General features: G+C 38.4%; 1 protein-coding gene across 2 annotated transcripts in view; it reads left to right on the top strand.

The window, feature by feature from the left end:
- The window catches only part of CLIP2 (CAP-Gly domain containing linker protein 2), a 124,955-nt gene that overhangs the window by 102,506 nt on the left and 7,047 nt on the right, over positions 1-15,402 (top strand). For both annotated transcript variants that reach the window (XM_075194989.1, XM_075194990.1), the window contains 6 exons: positions 176-1,120; positions 3,712-3,769; positions 7,524-7,607; positions 8,196-8,352; positions 13,704-13,863; positions 14,090-14,275. In XM_075194989.1, coding sequence (XP_075051090.1) covers positions 176-1,120; positions 3,712-3,769; positions 7,524-7,607; positions 8,196-8,352; positions 13,704-13,863; positions 14,090-14,275 — 1,590 coding nt within the window. The remainder of the gene's footprint in view (positions 1-175; positions 1,121-3,711; positions 3,770-7,523; positions 7,608-8,195; positions 8,353-13,703; positions 13,864-14,089; positions 14,276-15,402) is intronic.

Raw genomic sequence — 15,402 nt, forward strand, 5'->3', positions numbered from 1 at the left:
ACCATCAAGAAAAGTAGTACTTGATATGATTGCAGTTAAACTATCAACAAATCTTTATTCCTTGGTGTAAAATAAGTTACTAAAATGTGCTCATTAACAATGTATATAGTTTTAGCAGAGTGTTAAAATCTATGGATAAATTGACACCATATTATTGTTGTCCTTCTTTTTGCAGCTAACAACGGTAGCAGAGCAGTCAAGGATTCAGCAGCTGGAGGAGGAGCTCAGCCTTCGTCGGAATGAGATTGAAGATCTTCAGCACTGTTTGGTGAACACCAGTCAGTCAGAGTCACCAGAACATAACATCGGACTTCAAACGGAAGCCTTGCGTCTACGGGACCAACTTCTGTCTGCTAGCAAGGAGCATCAGAAAGAGAGTAGTCAGCAGAGAGATAAGTATGAGAAGAACATGAAAAGATATCAACAAGAGGTTGAAAAGTTGAAGACCTCTAATGACAAACATGTCCAGGAGATTGGAGAGCTGAAGAAAAAACTGGAGCAGGCCACAAAAGAAAATATAGGGATGATGGACAATTGGAAGTCTAAATTGGACAGTTTAGTTTCTGATCATCAGAGATCTTTGGAGGACTTGAAAGGTTCCCTGGTCACCAGTCCTGACTCCCAACACAAAGAAATAGTGGCACTTAAAGCTAGCTTTGAAAGCCTTAAAATGGAGCATCAACTTGAATTTGAAAACCTAAAGGCTAAGAATGAGATTGAAATAGCAGTCTATGTCAAAGATAAGGAGAGTCTGAAAACTAAACTTCAGGAGATTAGGGATGAAGTAGAGGAGGGAAATAGCAACTGGAGAACACAGCTAGAATCTAAAACCAATCAACATCTGAAAGAGATCCAGGATATCAAAGACAAATACCGAGGTGCAGAACAGCGAGTGCGTGAGCTAGAGAAGGTTCAGACAGAATACAACGACCAGACAAAAGCCATCACCTTCTTAAAAGAGCAGATTTCAGCTGCTGAAAAGAAAATGCAAGATTACGAAATGCTCCAGAAAGCAGATGTAAGAAACAAGCAAGAGATCCAAAGACTACAGGAGAAAAATCTGGTCTTGGAAAATAAATTGCAGTCAATAGAGGCTCTTCACCCCTCGCAAAATGCTAATGTAGGAAATTTGTTTTATTTCTTCTTTCTTTGTTTACCAACTTACTGTACACGTATGGATATTTTATTAAGATAACACTGAAATGTATACTTAATATAACATGAAAACAGTTGACAATGTATGCAGAATTTATTGGTGCAAGTTCTTGTTTGGGTAAAGATGAAAGAGACCTTTTATAGAAACAAACTCTGCGACAATATCATGCATTACATCTGGGCTGTACATTTTGAAGTTGACCCCTTCACAATTCTTATTTCCATTAAAGAAAATGTGGGACGTTGTGTTGCAAAGAATTGTATTCGTTGCAATGCTTAAAGGCCAACATTCAATATTGGGATGCATTGAATCCATAATTTAAGTTTCTGATAAATACTGAATCCCTGTTGAAAAGGATTTTACTGAATACTAAACTAAATATGATCCTTAATTTTAATTAAGTAATGATTTAGATCTCTAAATGCAATAAAACTGAACTAAAATCATAGAAATTAGGATTTGAAATGTTCAGATCTTGGTAAACACTCTTAGGATAGGGCAAAATCCTGTACTGAATCCTCAATTCAGTACATCCCCAATTGGAATATAATTTCTAGGGACACTACTCCAGTGTAGGTGCATCTATGTCTTGCACAATAAATTGTATACTGACCTACTCCCTCATTGCGACATGTCACATGTTCATAATATAATTACATTATGATTTCAATAATCACCTTCACAAATCTTTATCTATAAAACATTTAAAATAAAAATTAATACTAAAATTACATTCCTGCATAATAAGAGAAGTTGTACTGTGCAGTTGGTCAATGTTCAAAACCAGACAAGGTCAGGGACAGCATTTCCAGGAACACATCTTCAAATCCTGTCATTGTGACAACTATGGGAAAAAAATCATTACAGAAATAATTATGTAAATTGCTTCACAAATTTCTAATTGTATATTGTAAATCCATATAGAAGCTTTTACTGAGTTTTATTTGAATGCAGTGATTACGATATTATATAATGAAGTCATTTTTATCTTACATTATTATATAGTGCAGTCTTTTTTTCTTACAGTATTATATAATGCAGTCTTTTTCAGTGGAAATGTGTCTGCTCTATTATGTATCCATTATAATAACTATATTATGACAACTACATTACAAAGCTTGCTGTGGACCTACTTGGCAATATTGCAATTAGCAAATGTTGCATGCAATCTCATTTCATAATCATGGGCTTAATTTATATTGTAGTGGCATAGATAGAAATGTAAAAATGTAAAGGGACGGCTAGGAATAAAATGGAGTAAATTACTGTATCTTTGAAGAATAGGCATACCTGGGGGAACTGAGGGACTGACACTGAAATTAAGGATATTTTCAGGTACAAATCACAGTCTCTGACTTTATAGCTAAATTTTCATGACCACCTATCCCAGGTTACTTTACTCCATATTTTCCACTGACTCTCTGCAGTTGGTGTCATGCATTCTTATAGCTATGTGCACACAGACCGCCATTTTGTCAATTATATTATTGGGTTAAAACAGTCCTCCCAGACTCCCGGAAGAGTAGTGGACCGTTGTAGGGGTGGGGCTTAATGATGCAATTTCCCACCAGTAAGCCACATCGTCTGCTAGACATTGCCGTTAATTTGACCATTTCCTAGCAGGGGCGGGGCCAAGGTGATGCAATGGCGTCACCATGCCCCCTATGCACTGAAATGCAGGGGAAGAGGTGCATGATTGCAATGTACAGTTATTTGATACAGATATCAGTTTGCTATAAATGTCACCTTAACCCACATTGCGCATTGTTGGCCTAATTTACAATTGTCTGAATGTATGTGTAAAAATATAGATGGAAAATTGTAGCCTAATGTGTATTTTGAATAAGCCACATGCGCCGCAACAGATACACCTCCTGAGAGTCATATCTGGAGATGCTGCCTAAGGGAGCACACTCCCAGCCTGCCTCTCCAGGTGTAAGGGGCCGCAAGTGCTATCTAAGTGCAGTTTTAAATTGTAAGCTGTAGTGAGCAAGGCCCTCTTCCCTCCTGGTCTCAATATCTATAACTTTTGCTCACCAGCCACATTGCGCTCCTCCTCCTTGGACTCTCTGTCCATTGACTCCACTACGTCATTGTCTTGGTCGCTCTTTCAGTGGCTCTAAACTTCTTATTTGCACACACGCTAATGGGCACAGGTTTCAGCCTGCGCGGAATATACACATAACATCCCATTAGCTGTGCTGAGAGTTGTAGTGTTATTTGTTTATTGTATTGTACTATTACATGATATACTGTCTTGTTGTTTGCTTTCTGTACGGCACTGGGGCCCTCATGTGACGCCATATAAATAAAGGTTAATAAAAATAATAATAACTTGCGCAGTAAAATAAAGCAGATTGCGGCCCATAGTTTAACTTACACCCAACTCTAAATCAGGCCCTTTGGCGTTTCTTTAATTGAACAAAAGATGGGAAAAAATCAGGATTTTACAAGATGTTTTTATTTTACAGGATTTTGCACAAGAAGCAGGAAATTGTTATAACAATCCTTACAGTGTGTTTCATAGATATAATTGTACTTCTCATCTTTTGCAGATGATTGAAACAAATGACTTTTCAGAAGAAAAAATAAACTTGAAAACAACAATGGAAGGTAATTTGTCTTATACAGTATTCTCTTGATAGGCTTGGATAAAATGGATGATTCTCTTCTGGCTTCTAGATTGAGGGTGAGGTGGGCATGGGGACAGTAGGGCTGGTTGCAGGTTTTCCTGTGATGAGCTCCTGTGGTGTTATAATGATATCCACATGCTTATTCAGCATGTAAAGGTCATTAGAACACTATGGGACTTCATCAGAGAAGTCCTGCAGCATTGTGGTCATGCTCCCCGCTGACTGCTCTTATCATCTAAAAACTGGAGGAGTGAAGGCATTTTCATCCCAGTATTTAATTACCATATGGGATACTTTATTTGGTGTACTCAGAGATGAGGGATTTCGATAATTTGAAATATTACACAGATACTAAATTACATTTTAAAACTACTCCTGTCTTTCCCCACACTGCCCCTGGCATGCACCTCCTTCTTAAATTATTTAGCAGTGCTCCTCAAGCTGACTATACAAACATTCTCTTGCTCTGTGTATGATATTAATACTGAAAATAAACAATAATATATATATATATATATATATATATATATATATATATATATATATTGGATAATAGGTTATAAAACAAAACCCATATAATTGCAATGATTCATGTGCACAGTTAGAGCAAAAGGTATGACCAAGTACCGGTTAGCGATACCCCTGAGGTGTTGGTACAATTGTGTGGGTAAAGAGGACCTTATGCCATCTCTGCTATGTTCAGGTCCTTCAAATATTCTATCCCACAAAATGAAATCACGTTTTTTGCATTTGCGTGTCGATGGCAGAAAAGAATCTAAAGTTCCAACTAGTCTGTAATCTTTTGTGTTTAATTATTTAAGAGTGGGTGGTTATTTGTTTGTTTTTTTCTAATTATATTCAAATCTATTTATAATACTGCCTTCCAGGACTCTTTTAATGCCTTTGATATATTTCAATATCGCTGTTATAATACCTCTGTTCCTTCTCTCTGTTAAGCAGTAGATATTAAACTCTTCAAGTCTTTCCTGATAAGTTTTATCATGAAACCCATGCACTGTTTTAGTAGCCCCTCTCTTGTTTTTTTATTTTATTTTAGTAATGTCTTTTTGGAGATAGGACCATTAGTATAGTACACAGTACTCAATGTAAGGTCTTACCAGTCACCTTTATGGTAGCAGTATAACCTCCCTAGTTCTGTTACTAATACCTTTTAATATACAACCAATTTGCTTGACTTCATTGCATGGTTCTTCATATATATATATCTTTATATCATCTGAAAGTATAACGCCAAGGCTACTTTCCTCTATTGCTGACATTACATCACCATTCATTCTTATTATGCTCTTGGATGCTTGTGTCCCACATACATTGTTTTACGTATTGATGTATTAGATTTGAGATTCCACACTTAATTCCATTCCTCTATTTCATCTAAATCCCTATGCATTTGTTTTATCCCTTCTGGGGAAACAACCTTGTTACAATTCTTTATATTATCTGCAAAAAGACATAACTTACCTTGTATACCGCAGGTAAAAACAGGACTGATCCCTGAGGTACTCCACTAGTTACCAGCCCTTCCTCTGAGCTTACACCATTGACATTGCCACTGTCTCCTGTACTTTAGACAATCTATTATCCATTCTACTATCTTTAAGTCAAATCCAATGATTTTCAGTTTTTAATTATTTTTTTATGGGAGACTATATAAAATGCCTTGATGAAATCTAAATGAGCTATATCCACTGATGTCCACTGACCCACCCATATCTATCACTTTAGTTACTGAGTCAAAGAAATCTACTAGATTTGTTTGACATGATCTCCCAGATGTCTGGAATATATGGGGCGCAGGCTGCCCTAGGCTAATACGCCTGTAGCGCCCTCCTCATCCTCAACGCCAGGCCAATAAGCAGTGGGTAAAAACGGACTTGTTCTTAATTTAAAATCCAGCTTCCTTCACACCAGCCCCTTCACCAATGTTTATGTTCCTGTGTTTTTGAAACTCAGCTCCACTTGGCTTTTTAAAAGGGTGACGGCAATCTTTGGCACTGATTTTGTTTTGATTAAAATCTGAACTTCAACGGAGGCATGAGTGTGCGCTACTGAGGTTAAAGATATGAAGGGGGGGGAAATGTCATGCCTGCTCCTATCTCTCCTACTAATCCTCAAGCGGCTGCCAAAGGATGATTCATTGTCTTCAACCTTAACCATGGAAATATGTCAAGATTAAAACAAAACTACATTTTTCTTTCATGTTTTCTTTTTACTTTGGAGAAAAACTATTCTCTTCTATTTTAAAATCAATTTCAGTTTATGCCTCTCCCTGATACAATTTTGCCACCCAAAAAATGTTGCTCCCCCCAAAAGCTTTGCACCCGAGGCTGCAGCCTAGTCAGCCTATTGGTTAACCATGCCCTGATGGAACACCTTGATTTGCACATGTCCAGGCATATCTGCCCATCATCTTTAGCAAAGATTTACTTATCCAAAGTGGTCAAAGTGAAAATTTAGAAATTGTGTTATGGAAATGTAAGTGAATGGAATTTGAAAGTTGTGCAATCAAAACAAGTGGCAGTATGTCATATCACAGATCAATTTCAGACACTGTTTATCCAGTAATCACTGACACATTGCCATGCTCATAAGTAAACAACTGGTGCAGCTGTGGAAAAATAGGGGCATGGTATAACAAATCAGGAAGAAACTATGGTGAAGGTCATCAGATTATTGTAACGTGCATCAATTCAATATGCAATCCTAGACACATACCTCCCAACCAGGGGAGTAACAATAGGGGGTGGAGCAGCTATGGGGCACGGAGGTTAGGAGGACCGCACGCCCCTCCAAGGCCCCTGCAATTCCTGAGGCTCCCGCTCTGCTTTTAAAGGAGCAGAAATCTCTTATAAGTGTACGCAAATTAGAAGCATGTGCCAGACCCTGAATGCTCAGAAGAGGCCCAGGGGGCAAGATTGGCATCATTATGCGCCTACCCAAAGTTAGGTGTGAGGTCGAAAATGTACTGTTCCACCCCCTGCTCCCAACTATCCCAATTTCGTTATCTTCTCAGTTTGTTTAATAAGAAATGACATAGATTTAGACACAGTCCCAGTGTGAAATGTTATATACATACAGTATACAACTAACTGTCCAACATGACCCATTCCACGTGGTACAGAATGCTTAGCTCCCCAGTTCAGAGGCAGGCAATTTTGTACCCAATGAGTAATCTTGGGGGGCTTGATACAATAAAGGTGCAAATTTCTACACATGTCATTTTTCTTTTATGACAGAAAAGCTTTAGCACTACTGTATAGTTTTTTTTATTGACACTGGCTACAGGGCCAGGAACAAGCCCACTCTGTTGGTGACACCAGATGAACCAGCTGCCACTGACAGCCAGTAATCCAGTGATGGAAGTCTCTCCCTCTCTGTCTGTCTGTGTTTGTATGTGAGTGTGTGTCTATATTAGGGAATTTAGACTGTAAGCTCCAATGTGGCAGGGACTGATGTGAACGAGTTCTCTGTACAGCGCTGCGGAATTAGTGGCGCTATATAAATAAATGATGATGATGATGATGATGATGAAGTGTGCATTAGAGCGTGTAACTGCAATCTATGTGGCATGGGAATTGTAGTGAGGAAAGTATTTCCTAAGACTCAGGGCAATGCATCTCAGTGTAGCAATATTCGGTTGGCAGGAATGGTTCGCTAGACTACTGTTAATGTGCTAGAAATAACTATAATTCTGATTCTGTTGTTTTATTCAGATCTACAGCTCAAACTTAACAAACGAGACAAAGAAGTATCATCCTTGTCTGCTCATATTGAATCACTTAGGGCTCAAATAAATGGTAAGTGTTTGTTACATCATTATATGCTACAGAAAAAGCAGCAATTCATTTTACATAACAGCAATGTACATATTGGGTACGATGTTTCCCAATATGTTAAATACTGCAGTATATTGTACAATATTGGAGAATTTTGATCTGATAAAACATATGAATGCTCTTACCCAGCTTTACTGATAATTTGCAGCAACTGGTTTACAATTTCACTCCATCGTTGGTTACATCTTAGTTCTAGTTTCCATTGTATTCAAGCCAACTACATTTAGAAAATCCTCTTTGCAAATTGTAGAAGGACCCCTTTAATTGGACTACAAAAGTTAAATGAATGTATAATAATCAATAAACAAAAATACAGTGAGAATATCTGAATATATATTTTTTTACTATTTTGGGATGTTTTTTTGTCTACTTTTCTTTACCACTGAGACACCCTATAAGACACCAAGTAGAATTCAGAGCCTGTTCCTGTAGTTAAACTTATTCTGTATTATTTCTCATTTTCTGTCATACAATTGGAACTATATTCTAGAAATACAATATGATAAAAATGAATGTACTATTGACGACATATATCCCTATAATCAACAGCACTAGAAAGCAAATGTAAATCAGGAGATAAGAAGATGGATTCGTTAGTGAAGGACAATAAAAAACTAGAAGTGGAATTAGAGGCTTTTTCCAGAAAATCCCATGATGCATCTGGTCAGTTTGTTCTGATAAGCCAAGAGTTGCTCAAAAAAGAGAGGTGAGTAAAACCAAAAAACAAGATGTTCATTCAGATCTAGATTGCAAACGTCTACAATCATTTAGCATGAGGATATAATTGTTTGTCACATTTCTCATACTGCATTACCTGATGGTTATAGTCAGGGCTGCTAAAAGGAATTCAGGGCCCCAGTAAGGCAACATCATGGGGCCCCCTTATAGTCGAGCATGGTAAAAAAAATTGCGTCGCCTCTCAAAGTGGGAGTGGTTGTGCAATTGTGGGAGTGGCTGTGCATCATTGGGGCGTGACCAGCAGGTGAAAAGCACTAGGCCACCGTCCTAAAGAAAAAGACCTGCATTGCTGTGTACACCATTGGCACCATAGTGTAGAATATAAAGAATGCAGTGTGTACCTAAAGAGTTCACAGAGTTGGCCTGCCCCTTACATTGGGCAGAACAGTCACCAAAAATCTTGTCTCACTAGAATTGCAACATTTCACAGACTGTCCTACCTACTCTCTCCTACCTGTTCTTGTCACTTTTCACCACCTGTGGCTGTTTGTTTCTTTAGTTGCGGCTTGTCTGGGTCCTGGAATGTTGGGAGCCCTATATGGAAAAAAGAAAAGGTACATTTAGAGAATTCCAACCAGCCCCGGCATTAAATCAATAGCGCCCACGATTAATAATTAGGCCTTCCTCCAGCCCCAACATTAAAATAATAGTATTCCCATTTAATAAATAAATCTATAAACCTATTTCCCTCCCTCAAAATAGTCCCAGCAATAAATTAATAGTATTTACATTTCATACATATATACCTATTTCCCACAACCATCACTGCCATTATATAATTAATTGTCGCATTTAATAAAGAGAACTTATTGACACAAGCCCCCTGTGCCATCACATGCCCTCCGTGCTGCTTTTCCCCCCTTCACCTGGCCCCATTCATCACACTGTGCCATGCTGCTCCCCCTTCTTCATCACACTGTGCCATGGTGTTCCTCTCCTTCATCACACTGTGCCATGCTCCCCCCTCTCCTTCATCACACTGTGCCATGCTCCCCCCTCTCCTTCATCACACTGTGCCATGCTCCCCCCTCTCCTTCATCACACTGTGCCATGCTGCCCCCCCTTCATCTCACTGTGCCATGCTGCTCCCCCCTTCATCTCACTGTGCCATGCTGCCCCCCTTCTTCATCACACTATGCCTTTCTGCTTTCCTCCTCTTGCCTCCATTCTTTTACTTACCTTTGTATTGACTTCTTTCATCTATCTTCTTTTCTTTTCTTCTCCTCTGTCTTCTTGCTTCTTGCTGGGTCCCCTCTGCGCCGCTCCTCACTGAATGTTGGGCGACATTCAGTGCAAACAGAGCAGGGAGAAGGGAAGAGAGACGGTGGCGCCACGATCATGTGAGTATTTATATACTCACATGATCGTGGCGCAGCTTCCTCCCCCTCCCCCTCCCCTGCGCAAAAAAAGACAAATTAATAAGGTGGAACCCCCCCCCCCAAAACGAAAAAACGTCAGCAGTGAGGACCCCCCTCAATTCAATACCAAGATGAAACTAGAAACTGAACTCTTGTTGTCACAGTTTATTTCTTATACTGCATAAGAAAAGTAAACAACAAAAATCAATTAAACTTACATCTTGAAGGATATGTCTACCTTTTTTTTTTTACTTATTTAGGTCCAAAAGATGTGAGTACATGTCCTTCTTATTAATTGGTTATGCATACTCTATGTTGCAGTATATCTAATGGTTACCTGCAGTTTAGTAATCATAATTGTTTTTATACTGGCCCCCTTCCACCACATGACATGAAGTGTAGTAAATGAAGTGATTCACATTCAGGAAATGTAAAATCATGCACTTGGGTATCAAAAACCCAAAGACTAAATATAGTATTAATGACACTATAATGGGAGCTACTGAGGAAGAAAGGGATCTAGGAATCACTATTTCCGATGACTTAGGCAGGTATTCAATTGTCAGCGAGTTGTTTTTTTTGACCGTGTTAAGTAATTTTAATGCTGTTTTTTATCATTTTCGAGCAGGTTAACTTTACCCGCGATTCAATTCCATTTTTAGCGCTCAGTTTTTTTTCATGAAACTGTCCTCTCGCGTTCCAGTAGAAGGTCTATTGAAAGTATAGGATGTGCGAGAGGCAGCCGCGTTAAAAGCTATTAAATTGTTTTTTAACGCAGCGCGTTAAACAGGAAAATATGCTGTTTTATCTCACACCTCTTTGGGGTGTGTTGAAAATAAAAAACCTCTGAAAAGTATTTGAAATCATGTAATAATGTGGAAAAAAAAGTTAAACTTATGTTTATCACTAATGTCTAACTTGTGTAAGTTGATTTTCTTGTGAAAAAATAATGAAATAAAAGAAACAAAAAAAAATAAAAAAAATCACTATAATTAATTATATTTATGTATATTTTTGGTACAAATATGAATGTAGCAATGTGTTTTGACATGGTATAGATGATTTATATGGTAAAAAATAGTTAAATTAAAAAATATGCTAAAGAAAGTACTGTAATGTAGATATTATCAATGTGTAATGCAATCTAATGTATGGAAAGTATGCAAAACCTTTTTTTTGTGTTATTCATGACCGCGGTAAAACTCCCCTTCACTCTGAAACACAATGTTTAACGTGCGGTGGCAGCGTTCCCTCTTTTTCAATTGAATTGCACGAGTTTTCCCGCTGTGCTAACTCAAAACGGTCGCTATTGCTGTCAAAAACCGCGGGAGATTTTTTTTTTTAATGCTAATGGGAGGAAAAAAAACTCACTAACAATTGATGCAATGCAACAAAGAAAATGAGGAAGGCAAGTCAGATGCTTGGTTGCATAGGGAGAGGAATCAGTAGCAGAAAAAATAAATAATAATCCCACTCTATAGGTCATTGGTACGGCCTCATGTAGAATACTGTGCTCAGTTCTAGAGACCAAGGGGTAAATGTATCAAGCTGAGAGTTTTTCGGCGGTTTAGAAAAGTGGAGATGTTCCCTATAGCAACCAATCAGATTCTAGCTATAATTTTGTAGAATGTATTAAATAAATGAGAGCTAGGTTCTGATTGGGTTTTCAAACTCGCCGGAAAACTCTCGCCGGTATTAGCCTTCATCGGGGGCCTTCTGCGATGCCATCTTGGGAAGCCTATTAATCATGGACCAAGTACAAATACCGCCGCTGTCCTATTGCTAAAGCCAACTAAGGAATGTCATCCCATTCCTGAGATTGCATTAGCCGGGGAGCAGCAATGGAAAAATGTTTCTTACAATTTTTTATTCCATAACTTAATTGATTTTATTTCTTAATGGAATCTGGAGCTGGAAGCCCAAGCATGCCAGCTCGCCTATGCCCAGAGACTCCCTGCTCTGACCTGGCAATCAGTAAGAGTACTCTTACCTCTACAGGCCGGTGTCGACAAAGAGCTGAGCGTCGCTCAGTTCTCCTGGTGACATTTTCTTTGGTAAATTGCATTGAAAAAAGTTTCTATCCCTAGTCTTAGGTCCCTGATTATTATACATTCCTAGTACACTACATCTCAATCACTGTCAACGTACATATTTAAAAAACAGCGTGCCTGATTGAGCCTAAGTCTTGTTATAGGATGTCAATGAATTAAAGCAAGTCAAAGGAAACATGTACAGTTTAGCTAAACTTTTCTTTTCATCTACTAAATTGTCTGGATTTATTTAAAGGTGCACTTCACTGCAAAATTGAAATTTTAAAATATGAATCATGAAGGTTAAATACATTGTTCAGTGTTAGACAGTGTTAAAAAAGTAAAGTATAACGTCCCAGTCCATTACAGACAGCTTTAACTCCTGCCACAGTTTTAGGACATGATCTGATGGGAATGAATACAGGCCAGAAAACTGAGACTGAGTTCATGTGACATCACTGGTCATGTGCATGAGTCAACCAATCCATAGTGTGGATTTCTTTAAATCAGGTGCGCCTTGCTGTCAGTCACTGCTGCTTGCTTAGTAGGACTCCGCTCCCCACATGACATCCTGCTGCAGAGAATTGAAATAGAGCCTTGCAGACATATTTAGTTCAGTAATATACATTCTATGTTGTGTATAAGTGTAATACGTTGGCGTTACTTCCTCGTTGTTTGATTTGCCACTTGTGATTAAGCCCATTTCTCACATTAAATAGGCTAAGCAGATCCTTTCAAGAGACACTGATGGTGAATACAACTTGATCTTATGATAAGGGTAGCTACCTATTTGTCTATTCCATTGCTACTGTCTGCCTCAAATCAGATACTGCATTACACACGTACACAGATGTCATAAAGTAGGCATAGATATATCCATCATTGATTGAGCATGCTAGATACATGTGATCATAAATATTCAGTAAACAGTCCCTTCCTGCTTACACAAGATCATTTTGATAATGTATTTCATGGTGAAATGCAAAATTGACAGGAAAACCTTAACGAGGTATGAGGATCAAATCAGAATGTTTCTGTAACAGATCCATTCCAATGTATCTGGTAAATATTTATGGGCAGGAAAAAAACCACATTGTAACAAGGCACTTGGGGCTAGATTTACTAAGCTGCGGGTTTGAAAAAGTGGGGATGTTGCCTATAGCAACCAATCAGATTCTAGCTGTCATTTTGTAGAAAGTACTAAATAAATGAAAGCTAGAATCTGATTGGTTGTTATAGGCAACATCCCCACTTTTTCAAACCCGCAGCTTAGTAAATCTAGCCCTTGGTGATAAATCACTGTCTGATTACAGCAGCTGTTATAGGGAGAATGCAAAACTTCCATAGTGTGCAATGAAATATAAAACAGAGAAAAACAGCAATAATAGTCAGACATGAGCACTTTTGGATGTTAAAATATCTATAAATAAACAAGTCTCATGAATTATGGGCAACCTTCAGTCAATGTTATCACATTATGCAGGTACCGCATTATTGCTCCAAATGCTCTGTTTAAATAAAATGGGCCAGATTCATTAAGGTAAGTAAGGCAAAAAAAGGAGTAAATTTTCTCTGAACAAACCATGTTACAATGCAAGGTGTGCACATTAGTTTATTATTTTGCATGTAAGGAAAATACTGGCTGTTTTCCATGTAGCACAGAAATCCTTGATAGCTTACTATTTGCACTTAATTTTAAAGTTGATCTAGGACATGCCCTACCCCAAATATAAATCTGTCCCCACATTTTAAATTGACCTCCCCCTCCAATGCAAAATGGTTTTGCCGAAGTGCAAAGTTACTCCTTTTTTGGCTTTAGTTTCCTTGATGAATAGGGCCTTATATGTTTTGTTTTTAAATGTCTCCAAATTATAAATATGCACCAAACTTTGCTTTGCAACTTTTCTCTTTGTCACATTCTGGTACTGCAGGAATCTAAATGAACTGAGAGCTTTGTTACTTGAAGCAAATCGGCACTCTCCAGGACCAGAGAAAGACCTGAGCCGTGAGGTCCATAAGGCAGATTGGAGATCAAAAGAGCAGAAATTAAAAGAGGAAATCAAAGTACTTAGAGAAAAGTTAATGGTTTTGGTGAGTAAAAGCAGAAGCTTCCCATCTTGGAAGTTATGTCAATCTGTTATTCTTAGGCACCGGAAGAACCTGGGTGTTCATCCTAGAGGTTTAATGCATGCAAGCATATCATATCTGAACGACAATAATTAAATTATCAATTTTCATTACATATAGCCATTGGAAGTTTATTTGTGTTTGTACAGATATTTTCCTGTCCTAATAGATTTTCCCCTTTATGCATCAGGATAAAGAGAAATCAGTATCAGACCAGAGAAGATACTCATTAATAGACCCATCCACGGAGTCAGAGGTTGTAAGGTTACAGCAACGTTTGGGCAGCACCGAAGATGCACTTCGAATAGCTCTAGACCAGGGTCATCAAGTGGAGAAGTTAATGGAGGCTATGAGGAGCAGTTCTGAGAAAAATCAGGTATAAACCCAACACAGCTTCAGGGTATTCTAGGGGGTAAATTTATCAAGCTGTGGGTTTAAAAAAGTGGAGATGTTGCCTATGGCAACCAATCAAATTCTAGTTATCATTTATTAAGTACATTCTACAAAATGACCGCTAGAATCTGATTGGTTGCTATAGGCAACATCTCCACTTTTTCAAACCCGCAATTTAGTAAATATACTCTTAAGTCTCAGAATTTGTCTGGGTTCATTTTAGTAATTTTGGGAACAATAATTGTTTGTATTTGGTCATGGCACTGGAACTGGACTATCTGTTACTGACTGCTGTGTGATGCACTTAGAGTCAAATGTTTGGGTTTTTGTGATAGTAGCTTGCTAAAGGTTTGTTGTTGTATTTGTGTTATGCATGTGTACTGACAGCTGTCTGTCTCATATTTTGAGGTAGCTGTTAATAGTATAACTAGTCCTCTTGAAAGTACACATTGCATGAAGAAAGTCAGTGACTGCTTTCACTAGTCATAGCATACTCCATTCTTTTTCCACAACCTCTCCATTTTTACCATCCTCATCCTTTTTGCATCCGGGTATAACTTGTCCTTGAGTCGCCTACTTACCTGTTCCCCTAAATGTCACTCTCCCGCTTACTTATTCGTAGTATACTTACAGCATCTGATTTTATTTCCTCCTTGTATTATATCAATTAATTTCTTTCCTCTTCCCAACTGGTTGCTCAACTCCTCCGACTCGCCTCCCCCATAATACACCTGGGTTCCTTTTAAACTATGAGCATCTCTTTGTTTGTAGCATCCACTCTAACTAATCTCCTCACTGGACCACAATATAATGCCTTTACTTTACAGGAATACTAAACCATGCATGCAAGGCTCCCATTAGAAATTGTGGGAACCGGTACACACCCCCCTGCCCCCCACATACACACCTGGGACAAGTGGACACAGAGGTGTATCATGGAGCCATGGTGCCCAGACCAAGCACATGCCACACTCCTTCTCTGTTGGTGGACTGCATTGTTTTTTTTCATCCTGTTATTGCAGCAGTCACAACCTGCTGCTGGTTTCTTGCCTGGATCCTGGAATGTTGGGGCCTGTTTGAAAAATGTGTAGGTACATGAATTGAAAGAGG

Source organism: Mixophyes fleayi, chromosome 2 (assembly GCF_038048845.1).
Source record: "Mixophyes fleayi isolate aMixFle1 chromosome 2, aMixFle1.hap1, whole genome shotgun sequence".
NCBI lineage: Eukaryota > Metazoa > Chordata > Amphibia > Anura > Limnodynastidae > Mixophyes > Mixophyes fleayi.